General features: G+C 40.1%; 1 protein-coding gene across 7 annotated transcripts in view; it reads left to right on the forward strand.

The window, feature by feature from the left end:
• Window positions 1-25032, forward strand: part of CERKL (CERK like autophagy regulator) — a 291588-nt gene that overhangs the window by 72395 nt on the left and 194161 nt on the right. For 6 of the 7 annotated variants that reach the window (XM_075608917.1, XM_075608915.1, XM_075608912.1 and 3 more), the window contains exon 3: window positions 22068-22199. The exons of the other annotated variant lie outside the window; for it this stretch is intronic. In XM_075608917.1, coding sequence (XP_075465032.1) covers window positions 22068-22199 — 132 coding nt within the window. The remainder of the gene's footprint in view (window positions 1-22067; window positions 22200-25032) is intronic. 7 annotated transcript variants of the gene reach the window in all.

Below are 25032 nucleotides of genomic sequence, written 5' to 3' on the forward strand. Positions count from 1 at the left end.
TGATTATATACTTTTCCTCCATGCCACAATCCATCATATATCTCTCTATTAGGCATTCATGCCAGTAGGGATTTATAATATTTTGTATTACCTTCAAGGGTTATATTAAACTACTTTTGTGTTACAATTTATATTCACTTAGACACATTTTAGTTTTTTTGAGGTAAAATAGAATTCATTCACTAGATTAACAGTCCCCCTTTATATACAGTGCTTTACACAAGGTGTGTGTGGAGTGGGGCTGGATATAAATGGTGTGGGTGGGTGTGGAAATGTGAGAGTTTGTAGCACAACTAAAAGTTAAGCACTGTATATACTGTGGGCTCTCCATTCATTTTTATTCACACTGATACACATACACACTCTTTCTTCACTTGCTTTCAGTAACCATTTAACACCTCTAGCCATAAAACACATCCACACCGGGGGAAGGAACAGCACAGATAACATTCCAAGAGACACTGTTTTTAAGTATACCTTTTGCTTCATTCATTGTAACATCGCCGGAAGAAGAGATCAGTGTATCTCGAAAGCTCACACAAATAAAAGCATTTCGTTAGCCACAGAACGGTATCATCTATTTATTTTTTGATTATTGAAGCTCGGCTAACACGGTACTGATACCTCTACATGTATATATATATATATATATATATATATATATATATATATATATATATAAAGCAGAAAATAGCCGTGTTAGTCCAGTTGCGATAGTGCAGAATAAATGAGTTCTTCAGTATTAGGTGATACCTTTTTTATTGGACTAACAATTTATGTCATAGGACAAGCTTTCGAGAGTTCTCCTCTCTTCTTCAGGTCAAGCAATACTGATTTACACAGGAATCAATGGCTAAAACAGTGTATATATATATATATATATATATATATAAATAGGCAGATGGCACACACAAACTGGAAATAGGTGCTTGTCCCATACAGGTAATGTATAGATAGGTTCCTTACCGAGTAAATCCAGGATCCCAAGATCACAAGGCAAGAAGGAGACAGCACACTCAGAGGTACAAAAAAAGCGTGTATTCAGTAGAAAAACTGGCACATAAACCCGACGTTTCGGTCCTTGGCACAGGACCTTTCTCAAGGGAGCATATATATATATATTCACACAGCTTGTAGGTTATGCACTTGTGCTGTTTTTATTGTAATGTTTGTTTTTGCTATGTGCACTTCTATATTTATATTGTGTGGGTGCGCCTGTTTTTGAGTGTGCGGGTCTCTCTGTGTGTATGTGTGTTTCACAACAGTAGATGATAAAAGGAACACAGTACCATTAGATACCTAGTATCTATTGGGAACGGGCCTGAAGAAGGGGTTCCAGACCCCGAAATGTTGCTGCCCCCCTTTCCTTTGTACTTTTATGTTTGCCTCACCCCATCCCTTTCCTCTCCCTTCCCCTTTATTGTACGTTGTGGTTTCACACTCACTTTGTGTTTTTCATTAAAAGATTTTGTGCTCACCTATCCCCTTACCGTCTTTTGTGTGCTGGGAACATTCATTTTTTTGTTTTGTTTTTTAGCTCATGTTCTTTAGTTCAGAGCGCGCTATGGTTGCCATGACAGCATCCCACTGACATTGCGTCCCCCGGCTGTGACTAGTGCTGGGATCACCATGCCGGAGCTGCCACTCATCAGCGTGAGGACAGGGTGCGTGGTGAGTGTGTGGGGAGGCCTTGGGCCGGTACCTTGTCCCTGCTCCCAGCGCACACCTCGGCCCTGGAGGCCCCGGGAGCCAGTCAAAGGCAGGGTCACTGTGCTCCCAGGCAGCTGGTTTGCACATTACCTAGCACAGTGATTTTAACCTTTTTTTGGTTAGGGAACCTGTAACAGGGACTTATCCCTGTTTAAATAAAGCAGCCTCAGAGCTCTGAGAATCCAGCAGAGAGAGAGTTTATTGCAGCCACTCAATTAACTAGTCTCCACCTGGACTAATGAGAGCTCTGTAAAAAGCCTCGTGAGAAACAGGAGAGAGATTTCCTTAGCACAGTTACAACTTGGCTGGCAAAAGGAGAAGAGTCTTGAGAACACAGGAGAGCTGTGTTCTGAGATCAAGACACCCAGACACCTATATTTTTCCTGGACACAGAGCACCCAGGAACGTGCTTGAAGGGCCACCTGCTTTAAGGTACCTCCTGAGACTTTTGGGTGATAGGCTGGTAATGGGATTATCCCTCCAGCCCTGCAGATAGGGACTGGGGAAGTAAGTTAGCCCTTACAAAGGGATAGGGGTTTGTTGTTTTTGTATATTTTTGTTTGCTGTGCTGTTTAAAGGGATGGGCCCAATAAAGCCATATGTTAATTTCACCCTAACACGGTCTCCCTTTGCATACCTCTGCACACATCTCTTACAGAACTCCAGAATTTGATTGTGAAATTCTGGCAAACCTGAACCCCTTTCTCTAAGTCCCCTGTATCTTTCCCCCTCCCCCCCCCATTGCCCCCGTCTCTTCCCTCCCTTTGCCCCATATCTTCCCCCCCATTGCCCCTGTCTCTTCCCCCCCACCCCCCCATTGCACCTGTTTCTTTCCCCACCATTAGTGATAAAAGAGCTTACAGTCCTGGGCGCAGGTCCAGATAAATAATCAGTCCCAAATGAAAAATAGTCCTGTGGAGACTATGTGGGGGGGAGGGGGGATTGTGACCCCTTGGAATCACAGGTGTACGGGGGATGGTGACCCCTTGGAATCACAGGTTAGGTAATGTTCAATCCTCCATACCGATCCAAACTAGATTAAGAAGGGGAAAAAACACACACCATTGCGCAGCACAATAATTGGTCTTGGAGCACCCTCTCCCGCTGCTGACTACTTACAATATAGAGGTAGTCAGCATGCGTTAAAAGGTATCTTTACACAGGATGGTCCCTCCTCGTGTGGTAGCTGTCTCTCCACTTCATACACCACTGAGTCATACCATTACTCAAAAACAGCAAGCTTGACCCTACCTGTCTTTCTAACTATCGACCTGTCTCCCTCCTGCCTTTTGCCTCTAAACTCCTTGAACGTCTTGTATTCTCTCGCTTGCTCCATTTTCTCAACACCTATTCTCTCCTAGACCCTCTACAATCTGGCTTCCGCACTGCTCACTCCACGGAAACAGCCCTCACTAAAATAACTGACGACCTCCATTCTGCCAAAGACAGAGGTCATTACACTCTGCTCATATTACTCGACCTCTCTGCAGCATTTGACACCGTGGACCACCCTCTTCTCCTTCACATTCTCCATACTCTTGGTATTCGGAACAAAGCTCTATCCTGGATCTCATCCTACCTCTCCCATCGTACTTTCAGTGTCTCTTCTGCTAACACCTCCTCCTCCTCTATTGATCTCTCTGTGGGGGTACCCCAGGGCTCTGTCCTGGGACCTCTTCTCTTTTCTCTGTACACACTCTCTCTAGGTGACCTAATAACATCTTTTGGGTTTAAATATCACCTCTATGCTGACGACACACAAATATACTTTTCAACACCTGACCTTACACCTTACACCTGCTATACAGACCAAAGTTTCTGAATGTCTCTCTGCTATATCATCCTGGATGGCCCTCCGTCGCCTTAAACTCAACATGGCTAAAACAGAGCTCCTCATACTACCTCCCAAACCTGGCCCTACTACCTCCTTCCACATTACTGTTGTAACTACGATCATCCACCCAGTAGCCCAAGCACGCTGCCTAGGGGTCACACTCGACTCCTCTCTCACATTCGCCCCTCACATTCAAAACATTTCTAAAACTTGTCGCTTTTTCCTCCGCAATATAACAAAGATACGCCCTTTCCTCTGTTGCTCGACTGCTAAAACTCTGACTCAGGCCCTCATTCTCTCCCGTCTTGATTACTGTAACCTTCTGCTGTCCGGCCTTCCTGCCTCTCACCTGTCTCCCCTACAATCTATCCTAAATGCTGCTGCCAGAATCACTCTACTCTTTCCTAGATCTGTCTCAGCATCACCCCTCCTGAAATCCCTCTCCTGGCTTCCAATCAAATCCTGCATCTCACACTCCATTCTTCTCCTCACTTTTAAAGCTTTACACTCTTCTGCCCCTCCTTACATCTCAGCCCTAATTTCTCGCTATGCACCATCCCGACTCTTGTGTTCTGCTCAAGGATGTCTTCTTTCTACCCCCTTTTTATCTAAAGCCCTCTCCCGCCTTAAACCTTTTTCACTGACTGCCCCACACCTCTGGAATGCCCTTCCCCTCAGTACCCTCTCTATCCACCTTTAAGACCCACCTTAAGACACACTTGCTTAAAGAAGCATACGAATAGCACTGTGAACATTCTGAACACATGATACATAAAGCTTGGGCCCCTGCAGATGCACTTACCAGAACTCCCTCCTCCTGTCTCTGTACATTCTCCCTACCTACCAATTAGATTGTAAGCTCCTCGGAGCAGGGACTCCTCTTCCTTAATGTTATGTTTGTCTAAAGCACTTATTCCCATGATCTGTTATTTATATTATCTGTTATTTATTCGATTACCACATGTATTACTACTGTGAAGCGCTATGTACATTAATGGCGCTATATAAATAAAGACATACAATACAATACAATACACTGCCGATCTCAGGAGAGAAAATGGACAGACAAGAACACACAATTGTGCCGCATTGTATAACAGAGAAAACCCTCACCAGATGCCAACTACTTACAAAATATAGGATGTCAGTGATCCCTGAATGGTATCTTTACATCTGGTTGCGGGGAATCCAAGCTGAGGGATGTCAGTAAACCATGGAATATCTCTTGCCACCACTTCCTCTGGGGGGTAGTCCACCAATGACAGCCAATGCGCTATGACCTCGTGGTGAACAGTAATGGGAAACCATGTGCAGTACCAACAATACAATTTATTAAAAAACACTATTAAAAACCCTAAGTGTCTCCCCCCCCATCGTCTCCACAGGACTATTTTCATTTGGGACTGATTATTTATCTGGACCTGCGCCCAGGCCTGTAAGCTCTTTTATCACTATTCATTATATAGATCCTATTGGAAGGATTTTTTCTGTCCTTAGGCTGCCATCTTTCCACCTCTGATATTTGTATGTGGGAGAGATTCACTGTGATTATCTAGTCATTTTTGTTTCTAGATGTCAATTTAGATAGGAATTGTTAGCACTTGTGTTAAAGCACATTTGCCTCTTAGCCTCACTATAGATATAGTTTAGTCACAATTTTGTTTTAAATAGTCAAGCGCTCATCTGTGTGTATATTTCACTTAGTTCATCTTTCCCCACCATTGCCTGTCTCTCCCCCGCCCCACCCTTCCCCTTACATTCCCTCTCCCCCTTGCATGCGTATATGCACACACACACACTCTGATCTGTCCGGACCAATTCAGGAGTGAAGCTCTTGGAATGTGAGAGTGTGTGCCGACCGGAGCAGGCAGAGAGAAGGATAGTAGTGAGCTTCCGGCTTCTGCTGTTTAGCTCTGGAGGGGCTGGGTAACTGCTATGTGAGGTGCCGCCGCGCAGTCGGTCATGGGACAGCTGGGAGAGTTGTCCTGGCTCTCACCCTCGCGGCCGCGGAACCTCTGTTGAACCCTCGTTGTTCAACCCCTGTTGAAAATCACTGGGTGTGTTCCCCGGCAGTGACCTGGCTGCAGGGCCTGCGAGGTAACTGTGTGCAGATGTTTAGGGCTGAAGCCACGGGGTAGCAGGTCACAGGCAGCGGCACTATGTTCGCTGGGAGCTGATGTGTGAATGTGCGGCCATTGTGTAGCCTGTTTGCGCATGCGTGGAGTGTCAATGCTCCTGGACAGTCGTATATGTGTTGGTATTCGCATGAGCCGGCATGCCGATTCTGCACATGCGCAGTGACTCATTTCCGTCAGAAATTTTCATCTGCCTGAACAGTATTTTTTCCATATGTGATTTTTTTTTGTCACACTCAGCAAAGAAGTTTCACTTCAATACATGGTTACATTAAAATTACAGGTGTACACTCAATTCACACATTTCATGAACAGATATAGTTGGAAAATTGGGTACAAGGGATAAAGGGCTTTGAGTTTCAGATTTGAAATAGAGCAGCTTTAACAACACCAAACAGCAGCAAACAGCAGCAAACTGCTCACACCCTTTGGCTGCGCCAAAGGCTGTCCGCCTTTGGGGCAACACAGATGTACACTGCGGTGCTTCAGATTCAATGCAGCTGTGAATACAAAGTTATTTGTCTTCTTGGCTCATTAACATTCCAGTGGGTGGGGTTGACGTTCCACAAAGTACAATCAAATGTTAACCCTTAGCATGCTGGTCCTGCGGAGAAGGGACCAGCTCTTGGGGAACTCCATCAGATAGAGGAGATCATGGTGCAGAGCAAACAAACAATTTATAAAACGAAGACGCATGTACTCTAATGTACTCACATTAAGTACATTTCAAAAATGCATATAAGTTTAAAACAGATAAAAAATAATAATAAAAAGAAACTCCTTCCGGAGCTGGAAGACACTTCATGGTCCATTCAAGTGAATGGGCCATAAGGTGTCTTCTGGCGGAAGGCATTTTATGGCATAGCACCGCTTAGTAAATACATGCACATATGTACTCATATCATGTGCACAATAGAGCAGTGTCCCTCTGAAATGGCTTCAAGTGCTGCCAAAGTGTCACTGGCGTAACCCTGCCTACTAGTTTTATGCTACGATGTTAGATGTGGTATGGGTGTCTGCTACTGTTACCACATTTACATGATGTAGGTGGATAAACTATTACATAGATATGTCAAATATCAGAAGGCTGAGTAGTACAGCGCCACAGTCACTGCCTTTGAAGTGGGTGAACTCCTGGTGACCTTGGTTATGTGACTTTATCTCCTTTTACCTCAGGCACCAAAAACTAGATTGAAGCTCTAAGCGACAGGGACTCATGCCTACAAAATTTTATGTCCAGTGCTGTGTATATAAATATTGTCAGAACTATATCAGAAGAACAGAGTATTTATTTTGTTATTATTTTTTTTAACATGCTTCCTGATGTGATGCAAAAATGCTCTCTTGTCTCAATTTGCGCCATTGTCAAAAGTATGGACCGGGTTATTTAAACTGCGTGTTATGTAAACTTGCATCAGGCACTGATATCTTGAACACACAGGGTTAACGCTACCTCAGTAATTCATGGAAGGAAATCCAAAGGAAAATAGTAGTAGACACATATATTCCATTATAATATTGTGTCAAGCAAACGTCTCCTAGAGAAATGTACAAAGCGGACCCATTGCACTTTGCAAGTGTTTAGTAAGCGTATAATACGGCGGAAAAATATAATCAATTATTTTCAATAAATTCACAAAGTCAAGAAAGCATTTGTATTTTTTTTTTTAGTTTAAGTTTTGATGATGTCTGTGTAAATAGTAATATGTGAATTTTAAGGTAGCTACAGTAAAAGTATCAACCTTTGAGTATAATATCACGTTGTTTTCTGCCAATCTTTTGTAAATGAAGATTCTCATGTTGTTTGCACTGATATAAATTCTGTTTAATATTTAGCAAATGGCTGGCTGACTTTTTGTGATTCATACCTCCCTCAGAGGCTAAGAAATATAAATAACATGACTTTTGCATATTGACTGCAGGAGATTTAATGTTACCATACCACAGATTTATGGTATTATTAATGTTATTCATTAACTGTTATAGTGTAACATTAACTTTTACAGCGTATCCATAGTTACCTTGACAAATGCCAGCCTTAGTTAATTAGCTTCGGGTGGACAAAACAGTATTTCCTTGCTGAAATTTTGAATTGCTAATGTTTGTGCATGATGGTTCTATATTCCAAAGAACTTCGGGTTTTTTTTTTAATCATGAACTGATTGCCATAAAAAAGGAATCCCAAAAACTGCACAGATGTGAGTCTGCAAGTAGCGTCTATGCTGCCCTATCAGCTTTTGTTGTCAGAATACCCTGATTAACCCCCACTTTTCATGGTTCACTGATTCACTGATAGATCAAGTTTAAACTAGCACATATTCGTACGTTTGTTACTATGAGAGGAACAGTTGGCCATTCTTTTATCCGACTGCTGCTTTACTGCAGTGTTGAATGCTGAAGAGAAAGTAATAGAATATGAATTGCAAACTTACAATGGGATTTAAATAGTATAGTCCAGTTAGAGCTCAATCTGACATTAGGCAAACTACCCATATAATAGTATCTGTCTATTTTGCACCCTTAAAAAAATAAGTGTGTACATTATATATACATTATTTAAAACGCATAGCAGATAAAGTACTAGAATTGACTTCCAAACATTTAGGGAATCATTACATGTTTGCTTTGCTAGAAAATAGTTCTCTTTTGACCATTTGTTTCCTAATTTACTTTTGTGTAGACAATATAATAAGGTGCTTCATTTTATTTTGAAATAATACTATAGAAACTCAAGTCATGAATTCTTTGGAAAAAGTCATATTATTCATAATCTAAATATGCACCTGCTTCTTGCCTATTTATATAAGAGAGGAGTACAGATATTTTTCAGCATATATGAGTTATTTACCACATTGGAAAGTGTCTCATTTTCAATAAGTTAATAATTGTACTTCCTCAGTGCTAATTGTTATTTGTTTACTCAATCAAGAAGGATGACGTCAATGTAAAAACAATTATGCAAACAAACTAAAGAAATTAATGCAATTTGTAATCAAAGTATTGTCTCTAAGATGAGTCCTCAGTTTACAGTACATTAGTTGATATATTTAGCATTTTAATTTATGTCTCGTACCACTGCAATCAGGGCAGGTTTCCTTGCCTTTAAAGATTATCCTATCTTAATGGGTGAAGTTTGAATGGTCATCCTTCTTTGTACGGTGCATATCAAGCACCTGTTGTCCAGGCATGTACAGCATTTGAATAAAAATAGGAAGGCAGTCTGCAAGGGGGAATTGAGATTTGCAGTGTGCAAAATCTTTATTTGCTCATGCAGTAAATCACTCCTCCCATACAGTATGAAAACTGTTGGTGGTAAGGGGTACAGCTGGTCAAGGCTGCCTAATAGAGAGGTCCAAGTCAACACATGTCAACTGATTCTTCCCTTTGTAGTGAGCTGTTCTATGTCTTCAGTCAAATTATCTTCCAATTTTAATAGGATTTTGGGCAGAATACCATTGCCATACTCAGCCAAGCATATTCACTGCATTATATCTACTTGTTATAGAACTTTTAAAGCACCAGTCTCTCTGGTTCCCTTTTTGATTAAAAACATTGTTTTATTACTTAAGATGATGGGGAAGTACTTCCATACTTTAGCATAGTATGTAGTTTGCTACCCTATTGGCGAGCACACAAAATACAAATTGTGTGGCTTTTAAAGCAGAATTTTTCCAGACAAAATCGATTTAGGGTTTTCTATATTTTAAATTTGGAGTAGATTCTCGATTTGGGAAAAAGTAAGACTCCACAATAAATCAACAAAGTTTATCGTAGGTGACAATTTTATTTTGATATTTAATCATTTGCAGTACAAGACCGAATTATTCACATTTTTTCACATATTTATATAGGTTGTGAAATGAGAATGGGTGGTGCTTCTTCACTAGAGTGCTCACAACCAAACATAGGTCATTTGCTAATATAACAGCCTTACTGTTACTAAAGGGTTTTGTTTTCTCTGCCTTAGAGTGTTTTCCTGTCCAACATAAGTTTAAGAAAAAGAGTTGGAAGAAGAGCTATAAATACCAGTGTAAGAATTGAATCCTATCATTTCATCCTAAACTGTGATTTTAAATTGCAGCCAGTCTGACATATATATTTTCTATGTATGTACAATATCTGTCTGTATCTTACCTGCCTTGTCTGAACAGATGACAGGATACCAGGTGAAACTCAGAAAAAGATTTGATTAACAATTCAATTAGACCTATCCCTTTGTTGCTGTATGCAAGAAACAAACAATGTTTCTAAGATTCGATTAACATATTCCAAATGAATGGTTCAGAGAGCAAGACCCCCAAACTGGTATTTAAAGCCCAGAGAGCTGTGACACAAGTTGGGTTAGCTTTTCCAGCCGAAGTGGATGGTCCAGTAAGCAGCACCAGAGGGATGACCTGAATCATGTGAACAAATTTCTCAACACAAGATTTAAGCAGACGGATTGGGTTGATTATATATATATATATATATATATATATATATATATATATATATATATATATATATATATATATATATATACACAGTGGTTGACAAATCACCAAAAAATCTACTCGCCACACAAAAAAATCTACTCGCCACCTAGTACCAAACGTGTGCTGCTTGGGCCAATATTTACTCGCCCGGGGGTTAAATCCACTCGCCCGGGGCGAGCAAATGTATAGGTTTGTCGAACACTGTATATATATATATATATATATATATATATATATATATATATATATATAATAGATAGATACAATTTTTTTATATTCACTTGTATTTGCGTTTCTCCGTCACACTTCCCCAAGAAGAACGGGAATTATAAAGTTGTATTTCTTACACCAGGTTGCTTATTATAGATTTTCACAAAGCAGGGGAGCGGGGAAATGTGAGAAAGAGATAACTTGCATAGAGCAGTATTGCAGGGAAAACTGGATTCTCAGAGCATATGAGACCTTCAAATATTATACTCACAAACCAATGAGGTTTTAAGGGCAAATCCAAAACAGTGGCAGGTGTGGATGGTGGTGATCAAACACACTCGATCCAGCGATCTCAGAGAGAAAAATACATCATGGTGCAGATTGTACTGAAAAGGCTACTTTATGATGTAATGTGACAACCCATAAGAATCAAGGCTTATTTCAACAAAAGAAGTTTAAAAAATTGTACGAATGTAAGTTGTGACTCCCGCGGGTCAGGTGAGTCGCACTCTCACTGCACTCCACTGGACCATCGCGTCCAGTGATGTCACGTCCTGGTTCTGGTCGCTTGGTAACCTGGAGGACGCTTTCCCCAGCACTAGACCTATCCTGTGAGTCTCCGACAAGACTGGCAGTCGACTTTACGCATTTCGTTGCGATGCAACTTCATCGGGAGTCTATTGCCCCTACCCACACCTGCTCCCCTATAAATACCTCCTTCTACCAATGGTCATACAAATGCTCCGGTCTGATAGGTTAGCTTTCCAGACTCCAGACCAATGGGAAAGAGGAACATTGAGTCTAACATCTCTCATATTATAGTATAAACAGAGACTATTTGTGCACATCATCTTAAGTGGACTTTTACATATTATTAACTTATACTAAGAATATGAGAGATGTTAGACTCAAAGTCTGGGAAGCTAACCTATCAGACAGGAGCAATTGTATGACCATTGGTAGAAAGGGGTATTTATAGGAGAGCAGATGTGAGTAGGGACAATAGACTACAGACGAAGTTTCATTGCAACGAAATGCGTAGAGTCGACTGCCAGTCCTGTCGGAGACTCAGAGGATAGGTCTAGTGTCGGGGAAAGCGTCCTCCAGGTTACCAAGTGACCGGAACCAGGACGTGACATCACCGGGCACGATGGTCCCGTGGAGTGCAGTGTGAGTGCGACTCACCAGACCTGTGGGAGTCACAACTTGCATTCGTACAATGTTTTTAACTTCTTTTATTGATGTAAGCCTTCATCATATGGGTTGTCACATTACATCATAAAGTAGCCTTTTCAGTACAATCTGCACCATGATGCCTTTTCTCTCTGAGATCGCCAGATCGAGTGTGTTTGAACATCACCACCACCATCCGCACTTGTCACTGTTTTGGATTTGCCCTTAAAACCTTGTTGGTTTGTGAGTAAAATATTTGAAGGTCTCATATGTACTGTGAATCCAGTTTTCCCTGCAATACTGCTCTATACAAGTTTTTCTCTTTCTCCCTCGGTCGCATTCCCTCGCTCCCCTGCTTTGTGGAAATTGGTCGTTTGAGATATTTTGAAACATATCTTGCTCCACGGTCTGAGTGGACGAATATTCCCTTTTTATTTATATTGCACAAAATCACATTTGAGAGCACTCATTGTATTTATAGAACTTTATTATGTACTATTGTGTTTTTATTGATTGGTCACATGTGTTTATATTGATAAACACTTACCTTGCACTTATCATTTCAGTCACTGTTTTATACACAGAGATCCTTAAACCTAAGGATTCTCTTTAAAACTTCACGGTTGTCACTGTTAACTAGTGTCGAGCGCCACCCTTGATTTTCTATACATGTTGCTTACTATAGAACTTGGTAAAGACTCTTTTAGATCACTCTCCTAACATCTCGAGTGTCGGCTCCTGATCACAGGATCTTCTGGTCAGGAGAAGTTTTTGGACTTTTCTTCAATAAATATTGTTATATGTGTATATATATATATATATATATATATATATATATATATATATATATATATATAAAGAAAAAAAATTCTGGTGCCCGGCAGTATTCCTTCCTACCATGCCCCGTTCGGACCTGCTCCTGAGGACTGTCTAATTGCATGCACCTTTGGCACCTTCAGCGTCAACAGCTCCCTGTAACTGGTTATTAAATCTCAAAGCTATTAAACCACAGCTAAGAGGGTGTTGCATAAAGTAGCGCAAAGGTCCATACACTCCTGTGTGCTTACCACAAGCTTTATAGCCACTGTTACTCAGTGCTACTACCTAGAACTAAGTGCGGGGGGGGGGGGGAGGTGGGGGGGTGGAGCTCCAGTCGCTCTAGTGTATATATGGGAGCCAGAGCAATCTGTAAGAACTATCATTATATATTGAAGCACAGCCTTCAATTACAGATACATGGCAGGCAGATCAAATGGGTTAAGGCATTATGTATCACTACATGAGAACAGGAAACCGGAAACTGCACCAGTAACATCTTCATCCTTTGAGGACGATAATAAAAGTGTGCAACTTTTTCCTGAGAATGTGAAAAGTTCAGGCAGAACAATACATTTTTACTTTACATCCAGTGGCGGATTTCCTATTAGGCCCGTTAGGACTGGGCCTATGGCGGCAAAATTTGGGGGCTGCAAATATTGTCCGTCCCCATATATTTTTGCCGCGCTCACGGGCCTGATGGGAAGTCGCTTAGCTGTTGCTGTAGCCGCTTTGCTGTTGCCCCCTCCTTCTGAACCAAAGGCGTCAAATTATGGCATGATGTTGCGTTACCATGGCAATGCAACGCCCTTCAACGTCACTGTGACGTCCGCACCGTCATTTGATGATGCGGTCCAGAAAGAGGAGGGGGCGGCAGTAAGGAGGCTGCCGCAACAGCTAAGTGCCTAGAGGCGGCTGTTTATTTCTATTATATTCCATAAAGATAACCCTGCCTGTTCTTTAAACACCTGTGGGCCATAAAGGGCCATATTTACTAAGCTGTACTACAAGGCATGTTAGGAAGTAGCACATTGAATAGGGGCCTGTGATCGAAGGTAAGTGACATAACTAAAAAAACATGTTAAAATTATGAGAGTAGAATCAGCATTGGTGAAGTTAGTACTGTAGAGTGTGTGTGTGTGTGTGTGTGTATATATTATATATATATATATATATATATATATATACAGTATATATGTATATGTGTGTGTGTGTATGTGTATATATACAGTATATATATATCTCATTCTCTGAGCAACACTGGCGTGATTTACAACAAAATTGTTATCTTGCAATCTTACTGAGTCTGTAACATATTGTAGTTTAATGTTGTGGGGCCAGTAGTACAATCATTGTAGAAATATCTGTATGACAAAAATGAATTACTGCATATCAAGCTACTGTAATTGCTCTTTTTAATCTGCTTATTTTGTCTTAGCCTCTTTTGCCTTAACCTCTCTTTGGGTAACCCCAGCTATGTTTTAGGGATAACCAGATAAGTGCACATAGTGATGTAGCAGGCTTTACTGTTACCTCGGATGCCTCAGCATACTCCGACATGTCTCAGTATATCACAGAGTTTCCATTGGATTCCGTGGTAGTGTTGCCTCAGAATACTGCACTATGCCCAAGCATACGGCAAAAAAAGAGAAAATAAAGTCTGCTACCATACTTCTGTGCTTTGTACTATAATTCATTGCTTGTATTTAAGCTCACTTGTAGTTAGGGCATCCCGAGGTAAGGGAAACACTCAAGTAACTTCAAAGAATGTACTCCTTAAACACAGCTGAAACTATATCATGTCTGGTCTCAACGACTCTCACAGAAAGAAACATCGGGGCAAAAAAAATACAGCAACGTCTTCCTAAAACCACAGTGCAAACATTGATAAAGAGAAGAATTGGATCCTAAAAAGGAACAGAAAACAAAACGAATTGCAAACATTTTTATTGATAACGAGCAAAAAATACACAAAATATAACTTACAGATCAATAACAAAGTTGTACAAGGGTAGACTCTCACAGAGAATCCAGCAACATTTCGGGTATACATCTTTCATCAAGAGGATGTCTCTTTAAACATATGCACATATACAGATGTAGCCGTCCCTACTGTGTCCGGTACAGTGGCAAGCCGTGTAACTGCGACAACGGCTCTCTCGGGGCCAGAGGATTATCGCTGTGAGTGGGTCCGATTCGGATGCATGGACCTCCCGCAGTGATGTCGGGCCGGTGCTGCCTCCGGAGCCGACGCGTTTTGATTTTTCAGCTGCGACTGCGGAGACAGCGAGTTGTTCTACATCTGTATACTTCTCTCGGGACATCTGTACTTGTAAACCACATTTTATATATTAAAAAAAAAATGTAAAAGATGTTCCATATTTGTTTAAAATAACAGATATTTTGTTTCCCAAAATCTGGCATGTGCATAATACGTATAATATGTCAGAACAGAATACGAAAGGGAAAAGGAATGTCAAGCTTAAAGCTGTCACAAGAAAAGGGCCTCAAGAAAAAGATAAAGGATGGGGAAGTGAGAAAATAATTTTTACAGCATAGACTAGTGGATTAAAGGAATAGCCTTCTGTGTACAGGGAGAGGTCAAATAGAGTGAATTAATTAAAGAGAATGTACCCACCTTCCTTGCTCCACTATAACTCTGCCTATATCCTTCTGGAGATGTGGTCAAAAGTGGACCCAGCACTCCAGGTGAGGTAAGATGGTAGTTTGCTAATGAATGAGACTGCCATGGACCCCCGTTGTGTTAATCCGTTGGGCCATTAGTCTGTTTGCAGAAATGTCACAGAAATGTTGGAGCTTTACTGGGAGATTGCCTCAGATTTTCAAAGGCAAGTGTTCGGATACTCGTTGCTGCATCTGTAGATCCAGAGAAGGGCAAACAAAATCCCCAGTGCAATTGCGTCTCAAACATAACACGGTGGTAGGAAAGTTAGTGAGACGTGGGGCTTTGATATCTATGAACTGTTTGTTTTGAATAGTAACCTGAGGTAGAGCATGTAAATATGTTGCTTGGGAGTAAGATATACAGTAATGCTGAGATACAGTAGCATGTCAGCCCACCACACAAACAGTGTAAACTCTGCATTCTGTGTTATCAGCTATCTAGCTGTACAGTACATTCAAGCAGTCACATTTACATATAACAAACCGCACAGTAATCAACCAATTTAAATGTATTGCAATACCATCCATCCATCATGCAACAGAACTAGGAACCCAAATAAATTAGTATAGGTAATTGTTTTAAACTATTTGGGAGAAAAAGCTCATTGATAACTCGCCATTCAATATGAAGAACTGAACAAAAGTTTCAGTCAAGAGGATTAAGGTCTTCCAACTGATGTAATACCCAAAATACCAATACTGTAGATTTGTCAAGGGGAAAAAACACATTGCTTCCAGCCCAGAGGTTAATAGAATGCTTAAAAATCAACAATGTCAGAAGTTCTCCACTTCATCTGGATCCAGGTGGCAATGGAAAGTGCAATACTGTTAATTGCATACACTGTTCATGCTAATATAAGCCGATTCCTTTACATATGATCTCCAGAGATGCTGTTTAGAAACACAATCACTCATATAATTTGCCCTTGTTGCTTTAACACTTGTGAGAGGATAGGGATTATGGCCCATATTTAGTAAGCAGGACTATTACATAAAACACCTTCTGGCACTGGAAGATACCTTCTGGCCCATTCACTTGAATGGGCTGTTAAGTGTTTTCTGGCACCAGAAGTTGTCTTATGGAGTAACACTGCTTATTAAACATGGGCCTATCCTTCTGTATTTTAATGAACAGTGTGTTCAGCTGAGTAGACCTTCCCCAGGGCTGGTTTAGAGATGTGATATGCAGCCATAGCATTAACTCAATGAACATGAGCTCATCTGGAATTTCCAATTTATTCTATTACTGTGACACTGTAGGCAATAATTTACTGTTTGTAACGATTACCAGCGTGATAAGTGTTTAATGAATTTTATGAACAGAACATCAAGAACATTGTAAATATTTGGAAAAATTACATATGGTTTGAAAACACGGTCTCTAATTTCTGCTGTTAACCCTGACAGTGCTATACTGGCAATACAACATCAATGCAGTATCCATGGAGTAAAGTATAATCGTTACATAAAACCTTTATTTAAAAAAAAAAAAAAACATTTTATTTTTTATTCCCCCCCCCCTCTTAAAAAAAAAATTCTACAAGTATCCCAATATAAAGTATTAAATGCCATATTTCTCTCTTGTATGTTCATTGCATCGCGGCAACTGTTTGGGCTTCATGCTAATTTTATTGAAGTTGTTTTGCAAAGGGACATATATTAAAATTAATAGGGCACATGACAGTGGGTTGTTAAAATTAATTACGTTGCCATTTTCTTTCCTTTTGGTTTACGACGCTTGGTAGTAGTAGTGAATTTCCTGTGCACCTGCTCCTGCTGTGGCCTAAGTGATATGGAGTCTACAAATCCAGAAAATTGTAGTATCAAATCTCAGCACCAACTGTGCAGCAGCACTATCATCAAATCCCTGCTGAGAGGCGTTCCCCTTTAAATCCCTCGAGGATATTTTCTCTCTCCCCTTTGCTCTGTTTCAGGCTTGAACTCTGACCCAAACCTTTCTCTTAGTTACCATCACATGATGCTATAGGTGCTGTTGTAATGGTATATTCTTGCTAACTTGCTAAGAATACATACCCATAGGCTCATTAGCAGGTCAAGAATTCACTAGCCTGGGGGTTATTTAAGTGTCATATTCAGCTCTTGATTTGGAATCTGTAATTTTGCATTGCTACAGTAGCTCTGCTACTTGGTTCCCATAATCAAAAATAATTCCTCAACATAGAACACTTATGTTTAACATTACAGTGTTTACACATATAAACAGAGCTTTAACTCAGCAATCAGAATGCAATTTAGCTAAAATTATGAATTCGCAATATCCCCTAAGCATAAATATATTTTTTCTTTAAAAAAAGCAACCTTATATGACATTTGTGATTATAAGTACAGTTTTAACACACACAAAAATAGGCTTCAATCGTCAATATGTATTTTAAAGCATATTTTATATATATATATATATATATATATATATATATATATATATATAGCTCAACCCCGTTATAACGCGATCCGTTACCACGCGAATCCGCTTATAACGCGATGCAACCGTGGCTCCCAATTTTCGTATTTATGAATACTTTACAACACGATTATTGGTATCTTAAATACTTTATTGTGCAATGCATACAATTGTAAATTATTTCTAACGCGATCCGCTTATAACGCGCTGTGATTCTTTGGACCCCAAGCACAGCGTTATAAGGGGGTTAAGATATATATATATATATACATATATACATATATACATATATACATATATACATATATACATATATACATATATACATATATACATATATACATATATACATATATACATATATACATATATACATATATACATATATACATATATACATATATACATATATACATATATACATACATACATACATACATACATACATACATACATACATACATACATACATACATACATACATACATACATATATATATATATATATATATATATATACACATACACAGTTAGTTCCGGAAATAATTGGACACTGATACAAGTTTTGTTATTTCGGCTGTGTACCAAAATAAATTCAAGTTACAGTTAAATAATGAAGATGGGCTTAAAGTGCAGTCTATCAGCTCTAATTTGAGGCTATTCACATCCAAATTGGAGGAAGGGTTTAGGAATTACATCTCTTTAATATGGAGCCCTCTCTTTTTCAAGGGACCAAAAGTAATTGGACAATTGACTCAAAAGGTGTTTCATGGACAGGTGTGGGCTATTCCTTCATTATTTCATCATCAATTAAGCAGGTAAAAGGTCTGGACTTGATTCCAGATGGGGCATTCGCATTTGAAAGCTGTTGCTGTGAACCCAAAACATGCGGTCAAAGGAGCTCTCAATGCAAGTGAAACAGGGCATCCTTAGGCTGCAAAAAAAAAAGAAAACCCATCAGAGAGATAGCAGGAACATTAGGAGTCGCCAAATCAACAGCTTGGTACATTCTGAGAAAAAAAAGAACTCACTGGTGAGCTCTGCAACACTAAAAGGCCTGGACGTCCACGGAAGACAACATTGGTTGATGATCATAGGATCCTTTCCATGTTAAAGAAAAACCTATTCATAACATCCAGCCAAGTGAAGAACACTCTCCAGGAGGTAGGCATATCATTATCCAAGTCTACCATAAAGAGAAGACTTCACGAGAGCAAATACAGAGGGTTCACCACAAGGTGCAAACCATTCATAAGCCTCAAGAACAGAAAGGCCACATTAGACTTTGCCAAACAATATCTATAAAAGACAGCCCAGTTCTGGAACAGCATTCTTTGGACAGGTGAAACTAAGATCAACCTGTACCAGAATGATGGGAAGAAAAAAGTATGGAGAAGGCTTGGAACGGCTCATGATCCGAAGCATACCACATCATCTGTAAAACACAGTGGAGCAGTGTGATGGCATGGGCATGCATGGCTTACAATGGCACTGGGTCACTATTATTTATTGATGATGTGACAGAAGCAGCCGGTTGAATTCTGAAGTGTATAGGGATATATTGTCTGCTCAGATTCAGCCAAATTCAGCGAAGTTGATTGGACGGCGCTTCACTTTACAGATGGACAATGACCCAAAACATACTGCGAAAGCAACCCAGGAGTTTTTTTAAGGCAAATAAGTGGAATATTCTGCAATGACCGAGTCAATCACCTGATCTCAACCCGATCGATCATGCATTTCACTTGCTGAAGACAAAACTTAAGGCAGAAATACCCACGAACAAACAACAACTGAAGACAGCTGCAGTAAAGGCCTGGCAAAGCATCACAAAGGAGGAAACCCAGCGTTTGGTGATGTCCATGCGTTCCAGACTTCAAGCAGTCATTGCCTGCAAAGGATTCTCAACAAAGTATTACAAATTAACATTTTATTTATGATTGTGTTAATTTGTCCAATTACATTTGAGCCCCTGAAATAAGGAGACTTTGTATGAAAATGGTTGCAATTCCTAAACGTTTCATACGATATATTTGTTCAACCCCTTGAATTAAAGCTGAAAGTCTGCACTTCTATTGCATCTCGGTTGTTTCATTTCAAATCCATTGTGGTGGCGTATAGAGCCAAAATTATGAAAATTGTGTCAGTGTCCAATTATTTCCGGACCTAACTATGTATGTGTATATATATATATATATATATATATATATATATATATATATATATATATATATATATATATATATATATATATACTGCACCGACACACTTTATTCGAGCAAATACCCAGTATGTACCTGGCAGATACCTGGAATGCGCCGCTCCTCACCTCTGACAAGCCCCGTTGCGTTTGCCTTCCCAGCCTGGGTTCATGCCTGGCTGACGGGCGGCTGATCTGTTAAATGATAATGATTAGGATTTAATAGGCTGCAATGCTTCGCGTGTCTACCAGATGGCATAAATTCATGAATTGTAATGCAGTATATATATATATACTGTGCAGTATTGCAGCCAGCGGGAATAAAATGCTTCAATCCCTGCCTGAAAATACCTCAATGCACTCGGGCAGAAAACAGTCACAAACCTCAATACACCCGGGTATACCCGAATTCGTGGGACTAGCCGAGCTCGAATAAAGTGTGTCGCCAGTGTATATATATATATATATATATATATAATGTGTATATATATATATATTTATAATGTGTATATATACAGTATATATGTATGTATATATAATTTTTATTTTTCTCCCTCAAAAAGCCCTGCTAGAGTTATTGCTGTGGACAGGTTACATGCCCTTATTGGCCAACTGTTAATCTACATTATAAGGTTTTCTTTATAGCCCTTCAATCTTGCTTCTAGTTAACGTATTAAACTGGGTCATTCCATCATTTAAAAATACATTGGGGTATTTCCACTTCTAATATTGGTCTTGTTTTAGAAGTGAACAATTGTATTTTCAGTGTTAAACAGTAATTCCCTGCCCTGCCCTAATATGTGTTATTTCTTTCTGTCTGCAGAAGGCGTAACCTATAGAGCGTTCATTGCATGTAGAGTCTCACTTTCATTGAAAGAAGACTAGACGGAAATATTGCAAACATAATGTGATTAACAAATGTCTTCATTACAATTCAAGCTTCTACAGGGGAGTAATTCTATATCCATCAAAGCGGCAGTTCGGTTGAATATATCTATTGCAGTAAATGGGGTCTATGTATCAAGGCAAAAGTGGAGCAAAAAAAATGTGTCAAAGATGTATCAATGAAAAAAATCCTATTGATTTAATGGGACTTTTTGTTTGTTACATACGGTGCAGTTTTTTACCCCCAGAATTGCTCCATTTTTGCCTTGATAGAATATGAATGAATATAATATATATATATATATATATATATATATATATATCCACCGTAAAGCATACAGCAAATAAAAATATAACTTGTGAGCACATTCACATGTCTTGGACAGGTCTGCAACCCTGTTTTTCGCCATTATCACCTACTGTAGCATACAGTGCTTCCACTGCAGCAAGGGATTCTGGGAAATAACATGCAAATGAGCACTCAGTGTCACCTTTTATCTCAAATCTATTTTTACATGGTAGGTTTACTGGCTATACATCTAAACCCAGGCTGTGCTGAAAGCTGTGTAATGCAGCGAGCATTACCTTACAGTATAATGGTTCCATGTAAAAATTGATTTGAGGCAAAAGGTGACACTGTGTGCTCATTTGCATGTCATTTCCCAGAATCCCTTGCTGCAGTGGAAGCACTGTATGCTAGGTGATAATGGTGAAAAGCAGGGTTGCAGACCTGTCTAAGACATGTGAATGTGCTCACAAGCGATCTTTTTATTTGTCTATACAGTATATATAAAACGGAAATAGCCATGTTAGTCAAGTTGTGATAGTGCAGAATAAATGAGTACTTCAGTATTAGGCGATTCCTTTTGTATTTGGACTAACAATTGATGTAGAAAGACAAGCTTTCCCACGTCACACGGTCCAATAGGAGATCGTGACGTCATCCAGTGCGGCTTCCTTTTGGCCCATATACCAGGGACATTTAAACTCAGAGATACCAGCATCGCTACGGAGGTAAGTATCTCTTGAAAGAAGGGGTCCCCAGAGCTGAAATTAACACAGTTCAGCACCGGAGACCCCCTGCTTCAATCCTGCAATAAAAAACAAAAATGAAACCTGCATTGCTGCTTTAAATGATCACCCAATAGGAAGCCTCAAACAATGATCTTGCAATTTCCTATTGGCCTGAGATTTGGAATCCATTTTGTTTTCAGTGAAGGGAGATTTAAACCCAGCAAATTCACTGGTAAGAATCTCAGGATCCAGGGGCTCCACAGAGCTGAGAGTAGCGCGATTCAGCTCTTGGTTACCATCTTGTAAAATAAGAGGGGTAAATAAAACAAATATGGGGGATTGCTGCTTTAAGTCAAACTATATAGCATAATTTTTTAATGAAGCCTGCAATGCTGCTTCATTATGTTATGATCAAAGAATAGAAGGAGCGGCATTTGTGATATTAGTATTTTGATGTGTATATGCATAAAGGTGTTGTTAATGTGCCGCTTTTTATTTCCATTTGTAGGATTTCCAAATAGACCAAAGTCTCTTAAAGTAATAATTAACCCAAGCAGCCATAAAGGAGAAGCTGCCAATATCTATCATGAGCACGTTGGACCACTTTTCAAGCTTGCTGACATCCAGACTGATGTTACAGGTAAGTTAGTTTCAGTACATAAATCAATTGTATAGAGAGAAAAAGATCTCTAGGCTACCAAGACAACCTGAACTTTCAGTTAATCCCCAGAGGCGTTCGTGGAAGCTTAAAGTACAGTAAATCAGGTTACATACTGAGTACGTTTGTACTGTTCCATCTCTTCTGGTGCTGAAAACAATTTTTTTTCTTTTAGATCCTTCTGTGCATCAATTTTTAAGCCTAACTAAAATCTAAAATAAAGATGTAGTTCCTACTATTCGATTTTAAAACACCCAGTGTTATGTAGTTTAACAAACTTCTGTGTTTGCAGGGGTTATTTAATTGTATTTACAGCATTCTGGAGATATCTATCTGTAGGTTTCTAGGCTTTTGACCATTTTTAAAATGGATGCCACCTCTCTCCTAAGCCAGCATTTATGAAGCTCCGATGTGGGGGTATCGCTGTGTTAACTGTCATTATTTTGAATGGCAGCTAAAGTCGTATTAGGTGCAATACTCCACATCGGAGATTGATTAATCTGCCCCATATATCCGTATTCAAGTGAATGGAGCTTCCCTGATATGGAGGTAACCCTCCCTGCCCGGCTGCTAGGGAGATTACATTGGTGTGTTATGTATGGTTACTCCGCATGGGTTACCTTGACTAAGGGGTTGGGTTCAGGTGGCTGGGCAATGAGGTATCAAGGTTGTAGAACAATGAGTGCCAGGAACTTTTGTCATACAACAAGGACTTTTATTCAGGTCCCCAGGCACGGGGACCGCACACCACACTTTATACAGCGTTGTAATATCTCTATTTCGTTTGGAATATCGATGCTTTTATGCGCTTCCATGAATGCCCACTCAACACTCACATGGAGGTATATCTCTTAGTTGCTTAAATGTTTTGAGACCCGCCCCTCCCTCCCCCCTTGTTCAGGATATACCTCTGTATTATCCCTGTAATACTAGTCCCATAGGGGCTATTAGCGGGTCCTGTACAAGTGACCCTAATACCTTTTGTCTGTGTGGGAACTGCCACTTTCATGTCGCCAGAGAGGACTGTTAATGCAGATTCACGGTTAGAGCCGATCCGCCAGCGCACCGGAGTCCTCATTTCTGAAGCCCTCTGTGGCATTCGGTTTGCATACTTCAAAGCTTATACTGGATCCCATTAATCTTCGTATGGGAACTATTCTGAGCTACAACATAATAAATAGAGGGCCTGATCTGTGCTATTACTTTAATAACATTACTTATCCACTCTCCACGAGGCTCCGCTACACTTGTCTTCCTGGAACCTAACCTTCTCGAAACGTTCTCTTCCATGATGTCATGATCCCAAGGTAACACAGGGTGGGGGCTCGCTACACACAGGCCATACTAGTAACCCTTTAGAGGGGAGTTGCACTCTCCCCTAACTAAACCCAATGTTGCCCCCAACATTGCATCAGCTTCACACAATATTCAAATTTGTCAACTGTCCCTGATTTTCTGGGAGCCTCACTAATGTTCAGTCCGTAGTACTGATTCTTAGCATCATCATCTCATAGACTTCAGTAGATTCTCACTAAAAAAAATCAGCACTTTTAGGTCGAAAAGTGAAACATTTTGGTCCAAATCCCCCCCCTACCCAATCACATTGGTTTGGATCATTGGAGGTTGATGTCTCTGCATATTGAATAGGGACTATTGAGGAAAATCTATGAATAATGAAATACCTATTTTGTGATTTCTACAATAATTAAAAAACGCAATGGTATACGTGAGTGCTTTAAAAAATACTTTCTTTAAAAGAGACTGCTCTGTGAAACCTTACTTATATTGCAAGGGGGTAATTTTCTAAGCATTGCAAACAACTGCTGTTAAATTAACGCTATGAGAGTCAGTCATTGTGTTCCTTCGTGTATTGTATTGTATTGTATGTCTTTATTTATATAGTGCCATTAATGTACATAGCGCTTCACAGCAGTAATACATGTGGTAATCATAAAAAAAACCAGATAATATAAATAACAGATCATGGGAATAAGTGCTTTAGACATTAAGGAAGAGGAGTCCCTGCTCCGAGGAGCTTACAGTCCAATTGGTAGGTAGGGAGAACGTACAGAGACAGTAGGAGGGAGTTCTGGTAAGTGCATCTGCAGGGGGCCAAGCTTTATGTATCATGTGTTCAGAATAGCCACAGTGCTATTCATATGCTTCTTTAAGCAAGTGTGTCTTAAGGTGGGTCTTAAAGGTGGATAGAGAGGGTGCTAGTCGGGTACTGAGGGGAAGGGCATTCCAGAGATGAGGGGCAGTCAGTGAAAAAGGTTTAAGGCGGGAGAGGGCTTTAGATACAAAGGGGGTAGAAAGAAGACATCCTTGAGAAGAACGCAAGAGTCTGGATGGTGCATAACGAGAAATTAGGGCTGAGATGTAAGGAGGGGCAGAAGAGTGTAAAGCTTTAAAAGTGAGGAGAAGAATGGAGTGTGAGATGCGGGATTTGATCAGAAGCCAGGAGAGGGATTTCATGAGGGGAGATGCTGAGACAGATCTCGGAAAGAGTAGAGTGATTCTGGCAGCAGCGTTTAGCATAGATTGTAGGGGAGACAGGTGAGAGGCAGGAAGGCCGGACAGCAGGAGGTTACAGTAATCAAGACGGGAGAGAATGAGGGCCTGAGTCAGAGTTTTAGCAGTCGAGCAACAGAGGAAAGGGCGTATCTTTGTTATATTGCGGAGGAAAAAGCGACAGGTTTTAGAAATGTTTTGAATGTGAGGGGCGAATGTGAGAGAGGAGTCGAGTATGACCCCAAGGCAGCGTGCTTGGGCTACTGGGTGAATGATCGTAGTTCCAACAGTAATGTGGAAGGAG

Source organism: Ascaphus truei, chromosome 7 (assembly GCF_040206685.1).
Source record: "Ascaphus truei isolate aAscTru1 chromosome 7, aAscTru1.hap1, whole genome shotgun sequence".
Taxonomy (NCBI): domain Eukaryota; kingdom Metazoa; phylum Chordata; class Amphibia; order Anura; family Ascaphidae; genus Ascaphus; species Ascaphus truei.